The sequence below is a fragment of the Diabrotica virgifera genome, chromosome 1 (assembly GCF_917563875.1).
Source record: "Diabrotica virgifera virgifera chromosome 1, PGI_DIABVI_V3a".
Lineage (NCBI taxonomy): Eukaryota > Metazoa > Arthropoda > Insecta > Coleoptera > Chrysomelidae > Diabrotica > Diabrotica virgifera.
The window spans coordinates 246,436,292-246,448,811 of NC_065443.1; the positions used below are offsets into that span (position 1 = coordinate 246,436,292).

At 32.7% G+C, this 12,520-nt stretch overlaps 1 protein-coding gene across 2 annotated transcripts in view; it reads left to right on the forward strand.

The window, feature by feature from the left end:
- The first annotated feature begins 134 nt into the window (after window positions 1-134).
- The window catches only part of LOC114346261 (transcription elongation factor B polypeptide 3), a 73,012-nt gene continuing 60,626 nt past the window's right edge, over window positions 135-12,520 (forward strand). Inside the window, exons 1-3 of one of the 2 annotated variants that reach the window (XM_050641975.1) lie at window positions 135-495; window positions 647-839; window positions 8,826-10,159. In XM_050641975.1, the coding sequence (XP_050497932.1) occupies window positions 406-495; window positions 647-839; window positions 8,826-10,159 (1,617 nt within the window). In that variant the 5' untranslated portion in view covers window positions 135-405. The remainder of the gene's footprint in view (window positions 496-646; window positions 840-8,825; window positions 10,160-12,520) is intronic. The other variant, XM_028297064.2, reaches the window with a different exon arrangement.

A 12,520-nucleotide genomic window follows, 5' to 3' on the forward strand; every position in this document is an offset into this window, starting at 1 on the left:
CAAATAGAAGTTTTATGAAGCATTTTTATAATTTATAGAGGACTACCTGTATACATATGTGGTAAATGCTTAGTTAAATCACCGAACAATTAAATGAAGATTGTGTGATTCTGTGATTGTCACTTTGTCAGCTGCTATTATTGACAAGAGAAAAGACTGCCAAAAATACGTCGCGAGGAAAGAGGATTTTAAGTAAAGTTTCCTCTTTACATATTTGTATTCACTACTATTTTTTGTACTAATATTACAAATTAGTAACCTGTTCAAAAATAAAAGGTTTAGCCTTGATAATGATGCTCTCAAATTTTCTACAGTCAAATGGGTGAATATTTGAATTTAATTTTGCCAGCTGGTTGAGTGAAATTTCAAAAAATTAGAACAAACAGTGTGATTTTCGGAATAAATATGACTTCCTCTAATGATGATGTTATTAAGGCTATTCTTCAATACCAGGAGAGACTGGAAAGATATAAAACTAGTAAAAGCGAAGATAAAGTAAGCATTCTTCACAATTCTAATAGAATTAAGTTTTTAGAATATTAAATAAAGAAAACAAATACCAAACACTTCATTGAAATTAACGCTTGTATTTGTTTTTAAAATTACCTTGTTATCAGTAAACATTAATTTTTGATAAACATTACAGATACAATATGTACTGGGAAAGCTAGGCAAGCTTCCTATTAGGACATCCCATTTGGAAACCACTGGGGTAGGAAGGACGGTTAATGCTTTGAAAAAGTTTGGGGGAGAGGTTGGAGAAATTGCCAAAGACTTAGTGATATCTTGGAAGGAAATGGTTCTGGAAGAAGAGAAAGCTGCTCAAGAAACTTCAATGGGTATGTAATAATAATACATATTCACTAACCTAGACTACTTATTTTCTATTCATTCACTTAATGAATTTATATATGTAAAATAAGATGTTACCATTCTCCTCCTCTATATTTACTCCTTCGTTAGGATGTAGTGGCGTCGTGTAATTTGTTTGACTAGTTCTGTTCAATTGTCTCTCCCTGTGCATGTTGTTTTGCTTAGGAGAATGAGTAACCAGTCATGTTCTTTATTTGGTCCGACCATCATGCTGGAGGTCTTCCTCTGGATCTTTTCCCAGCTATGTTTCCTTCAGCTATCATTAGTTCCATGCCTTCTCTTCTTCTAGTTATATCACCGCTTCACAAGAACGTAGGCTTAAGTCAAAAAAGACGATTTTAGAGGAGAGACATTTTAAAATTTTATGGGTATGATTATGAGCATAACTCCGAATAAGTTGGTACGTTAAAGAAATCACCTATACAATTTTGTTAGAAATATATCTAAATACAAACTGTGATAACTAGATAAATTTATTAAGTGTTTTTGTTAACCCCTATTACATTTGAGTCTTTCTTCCTCAGAAACATTTACTTTAACTTTGTTAAAATGCTGACTTAACCACAAACAGGATCCTTATTTTAGAGAGAATTTTTACAAAAACTAATCATAAGTATAAGATCGGTCATCCTTTATGAGAAGTAAACACACAAATTGCTTCACATTCTGCGCTATTCTGCCACGTAATTAGCTTGGGTCTGTATTCATACGAAAATGTTAAGTATTTAACTAATTTCGCACTAATCAAATATAGACACTTGGTGTCATCTCTTAGCGACTGTTATTATTAACGTCTTAGGTCTTTATTCACGCGATAGTTACTTTTATTTTTAGTAGATCTGCATTAATAAGTCAATTTCGTCAAATTTTGACTTAAGCCTACGTTCTTGCAAAGCAGCGATATGTCCAAAATGTCTCAGAATATTTTGGTTGATATTTGTGGTGAGTTTAGTTTTTATGTTATGTTCTTCTAGAATTGAATTATTTGTGCTATGTGGGTCCATGGAATGCACAACATTCTACAATTTACCCACATTTCAAATGCCATTATGTGCTTTGAATCAGCTTTTTTGATAGTCCAATATGTTACCATACAAAAATATTTCACATATTATGGCTTGTCAAATATACAGTGACATTTGGCAATTTTGTTCAGTTGTGTAGAAAAAAAGTGGGAACGCATTCAGTGAGTTATGTTGCTGTTGACTGCGCATCTTTGACAAACTCTACTAATATTTTTTTTCATATCCATCATGTTCAATAAGGTGCTAAATATTTTGCCATCATTTTAAATTCTATTGCCTTGATTGTCTGTGTCTCTACAATTTGACATTACATATCGACGGTGGAAAGGCAGGACCTCATAACTGAAAAATTTGTATAAAATGAGTTACTTCAGTTTTCTCTTTAGAATAAGTGTATCGGCTCCTATTAAACAGCGGTTACAGCTGGGAAAATTTCCGGAAGGCTTCCAGAAGGCTTTCCCAGCTGAAACCGCTGTTTAATAGGTGCCAATACACTTATTTGAAAGCGAAAACTGAAATAACTCATTTTATACAAATTTTTCAGTTATGAGGTCCTGCCTTTCCGCTGTTGATATTCTATAGCAAAAATAGGGCATTGGAAAATACATTTGGCAGATTGATACATCTGTGGAAGGTTGTCGATCCATCTTTTGCACAGCCATAGGATACTTCTTCTGCTGCTTGGTAATTTATCTCTTGTTTGACTAAACAGGTCTCTCTCATTCTGATTCTGTAGTTATTACATTCTTTTTGTCTATTTAGTGTTCATTCGATTTAACACTTTATGTTACATTTTCTTCTGTCTTCACTCCTCTTTTTTTATCTCTCAGCATATTTGTTATAATTATTCTCAATACTCTTCTCTTCACTGTTTTAAGTAGTCTTTGTGTTGTGACTGTATAGGGTCCTGTTGCTGATGAATTTGTCATTATTGGTTTTACACTGGCTTTATAAATTTTTGGCTTCATCTTAGTCTTAATATGTTTTACTAGCTCTATATAGTTTTATTAAAGTATCCTGCCAGTCTTTTTGCTTTTTGTACTTGTCTCACTTCTTTGTCCAGTCCCCATAGATGGATAGTGTAATTCCAAGGTATTTATTTTCATTACTTGATCAATACTGATGCCATCAATTTATATTTTAGATCTGATAGCTTCTTTGCTGATTACTATTGTTTTGGTTTTCTAAGATGCGATTGTGATATTAAATTTTTTTGCTCTTATGTTAAATTTGTGGACTGATCTTTGCAAACTATCTTCATGTTTATCAATATTGCATAGTCTGCGTAAGTATTTTTACTTCTTTGTTTCCCATTCTGTATCATCTTCCTTTGTTACACTTTTGATGATTTCTTCCATGATTAAATTAAAGATCATAAAATATGGCACAAATTCTCCTGCCTAAGTTTATAGGTTCTGTAAGTTATCCATCTTATGGAACATGGAACGTCAGGACACTGCTAGAAGAGGGAAAAATGGAAGAGCTAGCGACACAGTTGAAACAATACAATATAGATATTGCAGGAATTCAAGAAACCAGGTGGGGGGGACATGGAAAAATCGAAAAAGAAAATTATACAGTATGGTATGCTGGAGAAGAAAAACAAGGATATGGAGGAACTGCTTTTATTGTGTTAGGGGAAATGAGGCATAAAGTTATGGAATTTAAACCCATAAGTCAAAGATTATCATACATAAGAGTAAACAGCAAACCGAACAAGTTGTCCATAATAAATGTCTATGCACCCACAGAAAACAGTGATGACTTAATAAAACAACAGTTCTATGAAACACTAGAAGAAAATGCCGAAAAAATCCCGGGAGAAGACATATTAATTATTATAGGCGATTTCAACGCACAAATAGGTAAAGAAAAATGCTTTAGGGAGGTTGCAGGGGAAAACTCATTACATAGCACAACAAACAATAATGGAGAAAGATTATGTAATTTAGCAGCGGCATTAAACATGGACATAAGTAGCACGAGATATAAACACAAAAACATACACAAGATAACATGGATGAGACCAGGCAGTCTGGAGGGGAATCAAATAGACCATGTACTTATTAAAAAGTCACACAAACAGTCGATAAATGACGTGAGATCTCACAGAGGGGCAAACATCTATTCGGACCATATGCTAGTGATTGCAAAATGTAAAATAAAAACAACAAAGAATGAAAGACGAAAAGCACAGGGAAGATGGGACGTAGATAAATTGAAAGATAAAGGAGTAAAAAGAAGATTTGTAAAAGAAGTAAATGTAGAGATGCAGTTCAAGGAGGAACAAGAAATGGAGGAGCAGTGGAAAAAAATCAAACAAGGAATAAATACTGCAGCAGAGAAAGTAGTTGGAAAAATGCAAAAAGAAAGAAGAAACAATTGGTTTGACGAAGAGTGCAAACTAGCAGTGGACGAAAAGAATAAAACAAGATTGAAATGGCTAAGCACAGGTAAAGAAGAGGAACGAGAAAAATACCAAGATCAAAGGAAAAAGACAAAGAAATTGTTTAAATCAAAGAAAAATAAAAAAGTAGACGAAATTATGAACGAGATCGAAACAGAAAATAAGAGACACAATTCAAAACCACTGTACCAATACTTAAAGCTAGGTAGTAGAAAACGGACAGCTAATGTAGCCATAGAAGCAGAAACATGGCAGAAGTATTTCGAAGAAATGTATCAAGAAACGGATGTAGAAGAAGAAAGAGAAACAATAATGAACCCGGAACAAGGTGAAGAAGAAGAATTGACCTATACAGAAGTAAAAGATACAATATGCAAACTGAAAAACGGGAAAACAGCGGGAGACGACGGAATATGTGCAGAACTTATAAAATACGGGGGTGAAGCATTATACAGAAAGATTTATGAACTAATACAGAATATATGGAATAAGGAAACAATGCCCGAAGAATGGAAGAAAATAATTATTGTGACAATCCCAAAACAAGGAGACCACAGGATATGTAAAAACTACTGAGCAATTAATTTAATGAATGTAACATATAAAGTACTGACTGGTATAATTAGAGACAGACTAACAATATACACAGAACAAAGCATAGGAGACTACCAGTACGGTTTCAGAAAAGGAAGATCCACGATAGATGCTATCCATACACTAAAACAAGCGATAGAGAAAACATACGAGTACAACGGAGAAGCACATATACTTCTTCTAGACTTTAAACAGGCTTTTGACAAACTAAGTAGAAGAAAAATGATCCAAGACTTACAAGAGAGCAAAATACCAAATAAAATTATAAGAATGATAGAAATGACAATGCGAGATTCCCAAGCAACAATAGACACCGGAAGAGAGAGAACAGAAATAATAAAAATTAAAAATGGAGTAAGACAAGGAGATGCGCTCTCAACTGTACTATTTATTCTATCATTAGATAAGATAATAAAAAAGTTGTCAAACGCAGGAACTATAAATAAAAATACAGTACAAATAATTGGATATGCGGACGATATAACCATAGTAGCAACAGATAAAAAGGCATTAAAGAAAACCTTTCAAGAAATAGAAAACGAATCCAAACTAAGAGGACTGGAAATAAATGAAAATAAAACAAAATACATGAATGTAAGTAAAAAAAAGAAGACGCAACTGACAGAAATGACAATAGACGCACACAGCTTCGAAGAGGTTGAAACATTCAAATATTTGGGAGTATTAGTCAACAGAAGAAATGAAAGTGTAGATATGAAAAGAAGAATTCAAGCAGGAAACAAAGCATTCTACAGAAATAAAAAAATTTTCAAAGATAAGAAGATAAGCCGAAATACAAAAATGAAAATCTACAAAACGACCATAAGACCAATAGTGCTATATGCTTTGGAGACATTCACATTAACAGCAAGAGAAGAAGAGCAGCTGAAAGTTTTTGAGAGAAAAATTATGAGAAAAATTCTGGGACCAAAGAGGGAAAACGAAGAGGATGCAAGGCAATGGATGAACCACGAAATACAAGAATGGATGGGTCAAGAGAACATAGTAAGAGCAACAAAAGCACAGAGAATTAGATGGTATGGACACATAATGAGAAGAGAGAAGAACAATCCGTTAAGAGTTATAACCGAATGGATACCACCAGGTACAAGAACCAGAGGCAGGCCTAAACTCAGATGGAGACAACAAGTGGAAGAAGACTTAAGAAGTATGGAAATTAGAAATATAGGAAGCAAAATCAGAGAGAGAGAAGAATGGAGAAAGGTAGTGGAAACAGCGAAGTCACACCAGCAATTGTAAAACCAAAGTCAGAATGGGATGATCCCCCACAAAAAGGATCTTCAAGTGAAAACAGCTTCAGCTTCCTCGGGAGCGTACAGCTTGTATATATATATATATATATATATATATATATATATATATATATATATATATATATATATATATATATAAGTTATCCATCTATTCTGACTTCTATAGACCATTCCAGGGTGACGTCATTTGACAGCGACTGATGGGCAAAATATTGTAAACAAACTAGGTTAAGTGTAGAAAACCATTGTTTAATTTAAGAATATGATTAAAATACCAGCGTTTTGTTCAGTTTGAAAGTGTTCCAGTAAAGATAAAAGAGGTATAGTAAGTTTTTTTATAATACCAGCCACATCTAAATACCGAAATGTTTTAAATCACTATAATCACAATACACTGTAAACAGATCGACGATATGAGCCAAGAAAACTGATTTTCTGATTATACCGGGTTTTTGCATCTCCTACGAGGGTGTCCTATATCCAATATTTGAAATTTTTGTAGTTAAAACCACAGATTTTTTATAATAAAACGAGAAAATAGCAAAAATAACACCAAAAACACAATTTTTGCCCCTCAGCAACGGTGTCGAAAGTCACGTGACCTGGAATGGTCAATTGTGTTGTTTTAATAGATGTTTTCAATAGTTTTTATGATATTTATGGGAACTTCTTTATTATACAGAAGATGGATTACATCTTTAAGTCCTATTCTGTCAAATGCTTTCTTCAACTCAATTAGACACATAAATGCTGGTCTATTATAGGTACTCTAGTGATTTTCAGGAATTTGCTTTATGATGAATATTGCATCTGTACACGATCTTTCAGTACAAAAAACCCTGTTGTTCATTCGCTAAACTTATCCTCTGATTCATTAGTCCCTCTGAAATTTTTAGTTGTAAGTTTTAGGAGAGTATTTAACAAGTTTTTTAACTCTGTAGTTTTGTGAATGCTTTTATCTCCTTTTTTTAATACTAGAATTAGTTTGCTAGTTCTCCATCCTTCCGATATTTTATTGTATTTTATAATTTTGTTAATTAAAGTTGTTAATTGCTCCAGCATTGCTGCTCCACAATATTTTAGTAATTCGTTTGCCATTCCATCTTTACCTGCATCTTTTTTGTTCTTCAGCATTTCGAGTGGTTTTTGAACTTCCTAGGTAATTATATCAACTTCTTCATTTTGGTAATTTCGGGCGTTTCTGGTTTTTCTGCAATTAAATTAACTTCTTCATTTGCAGTAATTTCTGGTGTTTCTCATTCTTCTGCAATTATGTTAACTTCTTCATTTGTGGTAATTTCTCGTCTTATAATTATCGTATGTCTCTAGTGTCTTGGTTGACATGTATTTCAAGTATGTCTTTTTTCATTTTTCCTTCACTTCTTTACATGGAGTTCTTCGCTTTCGTAATGGTTTATTTTTATTTATATTTCTTTCACCAAGAACTTCCTTGACTGATGCTAAGATGTTAGACATAATTTTTCCCAAGCTTCTTTGACTGCATAACTTTCTGTGATATATATGTTTCTGTTTCGTTCTGATATTATTTTATGGAATAGGTATCTTGTAAGCTTTCTACTCTTATCTTTGTGGTATATTCTGGTGTTTTGTTGTTATCACATACATGTGTACAGGTAAATAGGGAGAAGTGTACTTTTGAAGTGTGTAAATTAAATAATTCCTAGATGAGCACTTTCGGCTTATAAAGCCATCTTCAGAGCTATGGTCAAAAGGTCCAAAATACCACTATGAAGAGAGATGATCCCATGTACAATATAAAAATACTTCTATTTTCTTATGCAGTTTTTTTAATTGATGGAAAAAAATTTTGGATAAAAACCTTGTCTGACTGTTGAAAAATGCTCAACTTTGCTGTTGTTTTTGAGGTCGGAAAAGTTAAAAAAAAACATCTATTACAAGCACAAAGGACTTTTACACGAAAAATTACATTACATAAAACGAATCTATTTGATCATGGTAAGGCCAAGAAACCTTACCATCTGAAGTCTACGGTGTCAGCATGCAGAATCTGAATTGAACATGGTAAGGCCAAGAAACCTTACCATCTGAAGTCTACAGTGTCAGCATGCAAAATCTGAATTCTGCAGAATTCTGCATGCTGACACCGTAGACTTCAGATGGTAATGTTTCTTGGCCTTACCATGATCAAATAGATTCGTTTTATGTAATGTAATTTTTCGTGGGAAAGTCCTTTGTGCTTGTAATAGATGTTTTTTAACTTTTCCGACCTCAAAAACAACAGCAAAGTTGAGCATTTTTCAACATTCAGACAAGGTTTTTTTCCAAATTTTTTTCCATCAATTAAAAAAACTGCATAAGAAAATAGAAGTATTTTTATATCGTACATGGGATCCATCTCTCTTCATAGTGGTATTTTGGACCTTTTGACCATAGCTCTGAAGATAGCTTTAGAAGCAGAAAGCGCTCAGCTAGGAATTATGTAATTTACAGACTTCAAAAGTACACTTGTCCCTATTTACCTGTATTCATAAGTGTGTACAAAACTATTTCAGTCTTTACATTTACATACATGTGTGTTCACTTGGATTTGGAAATAAATATTGTATTAACTTGTTTCTCATAATTCCCTCATAACTGTAATAATTAACATTCTTTTTTATTATTTGACAGAGACTGAGGAAGATGCAGACTCAAATTATTCGAGTGAAAATGAAAATAAAGACTGCAAAAAAGATATATCTAAGGAGACAGTAAGTGGTACTTCAGATGGAAATGAAAGTGAAGGGTATGATAGTAAACGAGAAGTTCCTAATAGGAGTGATACAGAAAAGAAGTCAAATAATGAGAAACCTAGAAATAATGGTAGTAGGGACAGTTCTTCTGAGTCATCAGAAGAAGAAGAAAAGCATAGTAAATATGATAAACATAGTTCTAGTAAAAGAAGATATTCTTCTGAATCTAGTTCAGATAGACATAGCACTAAAAAAAGTAATAGTAATAAGGAAACTAGGAAAAAGAGGGATTCTTCAGAATCTGATTCAGGTGATAGGCATAGATCTAAGAAAAGTAGTAAGGATACTAAAAAGAGAAGGCATTCCTCAGAATCTAGTTCAGATGATAGGCATAGTTCAAAAAAGAGCAGAAGGGATACATCACCTAAAAGCAGTCATAAACACAAATCATCAAAAGATGAACACAAATCCTCAAAAGATGAAAAAGAAAGGAGTGATAAGAAAGATAAACACTCATCAAGTAAACATAGGGAGAGTTCAGAAAAGCATAAAAGTAGTTCAGAAAAACACAAAGACAGCTCTGAAAAGTCTGAATCAAAGAAAGATTCTGAAGAGGAAAAGAAGCATAGATCAAAAAAGGAACATGAAGATACACATTCAAGCAACAAATCAGAAAAACATAAAAAGCCTGAAGAAAGAGAAAATTCACATTCGAATGCTAAATATGAGAAAAGTAAAAAACATGAAGAAAAGTCTGATAAACATTCACAATCTAGTCATTCATCTAAACATAGGGATAAAGAATCACCCCATTCTAGTTCTGATAAGAAACATAGTAAAGAAAAAGATAAAAGGGAAAAAGAAAAATCTGAATCTAAAAAAGAAAGAAAAGAGGAAAAGAAGCCCAAAGAAATTATTGCAGAGCAGAAAAAATCTGAACATAAATCCAAAGAATCCTCTTCATCTTCAAAACATGATAGTAGTGAAAAGAAAAATAAGATAAAGAAGGAAAAAGAAGTTGTTAAAAAAGTCCAACAACAGAAGATCATCCATGGTATTGATTCTGAGTCAGGAGCGAGCTTTGCTGAGGCTCTTGGGATGTGTGGTCCTTACGTATCTAGTCCTAAAAAGAAACCTATTGTAGAAAAAAAGAAGGAGAGCAGTAGTGTGGACAAATATGTAGATAGTGATGAGTACGAGCCTGTTCCTGTTAGTAAACCCAAGACTATGACCAAATACGATGATGGAGCTAGCAGTTCTTCATCAAAAGTGGTAAGTTATTTCTGTTATAAAACATAATTTTTATAAATAATACATTGAGAACTAGTTTACTATCTAAATTTAATAGATTTTTAAGTATGTCACCAGGAGCTTTTTTAAGACTAACGGCCGATTTCATAATGAAGTTAAAGGAGGCTTTAAATTTAAAGTTGCCTTTAACTTGAGATTTTCATTTCAAGTTAAAGGGCCCTTTTTATCAAAAGCACTCTTTAACTTTAAAGTGCAGATTTCGGACCTTTAAGTTGCTAAAGTCTCCTTTAAAGGGTACATAACCTATTTTGTTGAGTTGAAAACACAGTAGTTGTTTTTGTAACTTTTAAGGTTAACATAACAGTCAATAATAATAATTATATTATTACTAGGATGAATTAATTGTACTTTAAAAGCACAATTATGTATAATTTTGAAACATCTAGTTCTCAAGAAATGTATTGTATTCAGAAGACCAAAAATTAACCAGAACAGATGAAGAACAAACTGTTTTGAACAATAATAACATGATGATCTGGATTTTTATCAAAGATTTAGGTTGAAAACAAACAGTTTTGTGTGCCTTCTTAAATAGAAAACCAAATAACTTTGCCTACTATTAGGTAAGTGACTAAAAATTTGTCGATATTAAGTAAAAACAATGCTGTTTATTTATTTTAGAGGTGGATGCATTACTCCCATGCAACAAATTCTGTTGAATTTTATGCATCAGGAAGTATGCAATTAAATGTAGCTGATTTTACGGTAGTGTCCAGAGGTTCAGCAAGTAGAATTATAAAAATAATATCCTTTACAATTGCAAGAATCATCAAGAGATGGAAAGCTGTTGAAGATTTTTACAAGATTACTGTATTCCCTAGAATAATGAGTGCAATATGGGTTATACTTTAATTAAAATAGATTCTGCAGGTGTCTAGTATGCAGAAATTTTCAGGTCCAGAAAATCATTTTTTGCGTTTAATGTCCAGTCAGTGATGCAAAATTTAAAATTAGAGATATTGTTGTACTGTGGCCATCAAATAAGACAATTTTAATAATAGTAGGCTGAAGCATAATTCAGGGGCTTAGAATCACACAAATGTAGCTACATTTTGTTTTATTTTCATCTACAGAAATATTAGTGTTACAGTAAATGAACGTTATATGTACCTAAGTATGCATGTGCAAATCAGAACTAAAGCAAGCGGACATAAGTTCATGTGAATCTTAAATAAGAAGTTTAATGTAGTTATGTTTGTGTGACCCTAAGCCCCTGAATTTTGAAAGTGGTATCTTTGGCCATTACATATTGGTTGGTGACAGTGACGAACAAGGAAAGTAGTAGAACAGCAATATGGGTTGTGGAAATGAAGATTTCGTATACTCCGCTTAGGAATGAGACTACAATTAGAAAACATGACTGTGATTGTTGCAACTAGAGTGCTTCATAATATTGCCATTGATATGGATGACAATTTTCCTGTGAATAAAACTGAAGATGAAGCAAACGATGAATAATGAATAATTCCAACCGATAAAAAATAATGAAAATATTTCAGAAAACAATATAACTGTGTTAATAAATGAACACTTTGATAGATTGTAAATATATTTATTAATAAAAGCAAAATGAATATATTGTACTTTTTATTTATTGTAGTTTATCCCATTTTTTTTATAGACCTGGATCCCACGTACTAAAAAAAGTTGATTAATAGCAAGCTGAAAATTTGTTAATAGCTTAACGGTGTCTAGTCGGCCAAACTTTGATGTATGGGAACACTGGAATGGGGGAAGTTCTAATTGTGGAACAGGTTAAAAATTTGGAACGTAGAACTACCAAAACGTTCCACGTATTTTGTCGGACAGAACTTCCAATTGGTTTGTTTCCATTTCATTAAACTCTCATGCAAAAATCAGACTGGTGTTTATCACCAACTGGGCACTTTAATGAGTGGAACACGAAGATCATGTTGGTTAGTAATAGCAGTCTGATTTTTGCATGAGAGTTTAATGAAAGGGTAACAAATCAATTAGATGTTCTGTCCGACAAAATACATGGGACGTTTTCGTAATTTGACTTTCCAAATTTTTAAACTGTTCCACAATTTAAACTTCCAGTGTTCCCATACATCAAAGTTTGTCTGACTAGACACCGTTAAGCTATTAACAGATTTTTAGCTTACTATTAATCAACTTTTTTTGGTGTGCGGGATCCAGGCCTATTAGGTAGTTTTATTTTTAAATCCAATAATTTTATTTTTTTATATTCTGCCTCTTCCCTTTCTATCCTTTTTTTCCTTCTATTCTGCAAATATGCAATGAAAATGAACATTAGCTTGCCTGTACATGATACTCAATTATTTGGATATTTTGAATCAT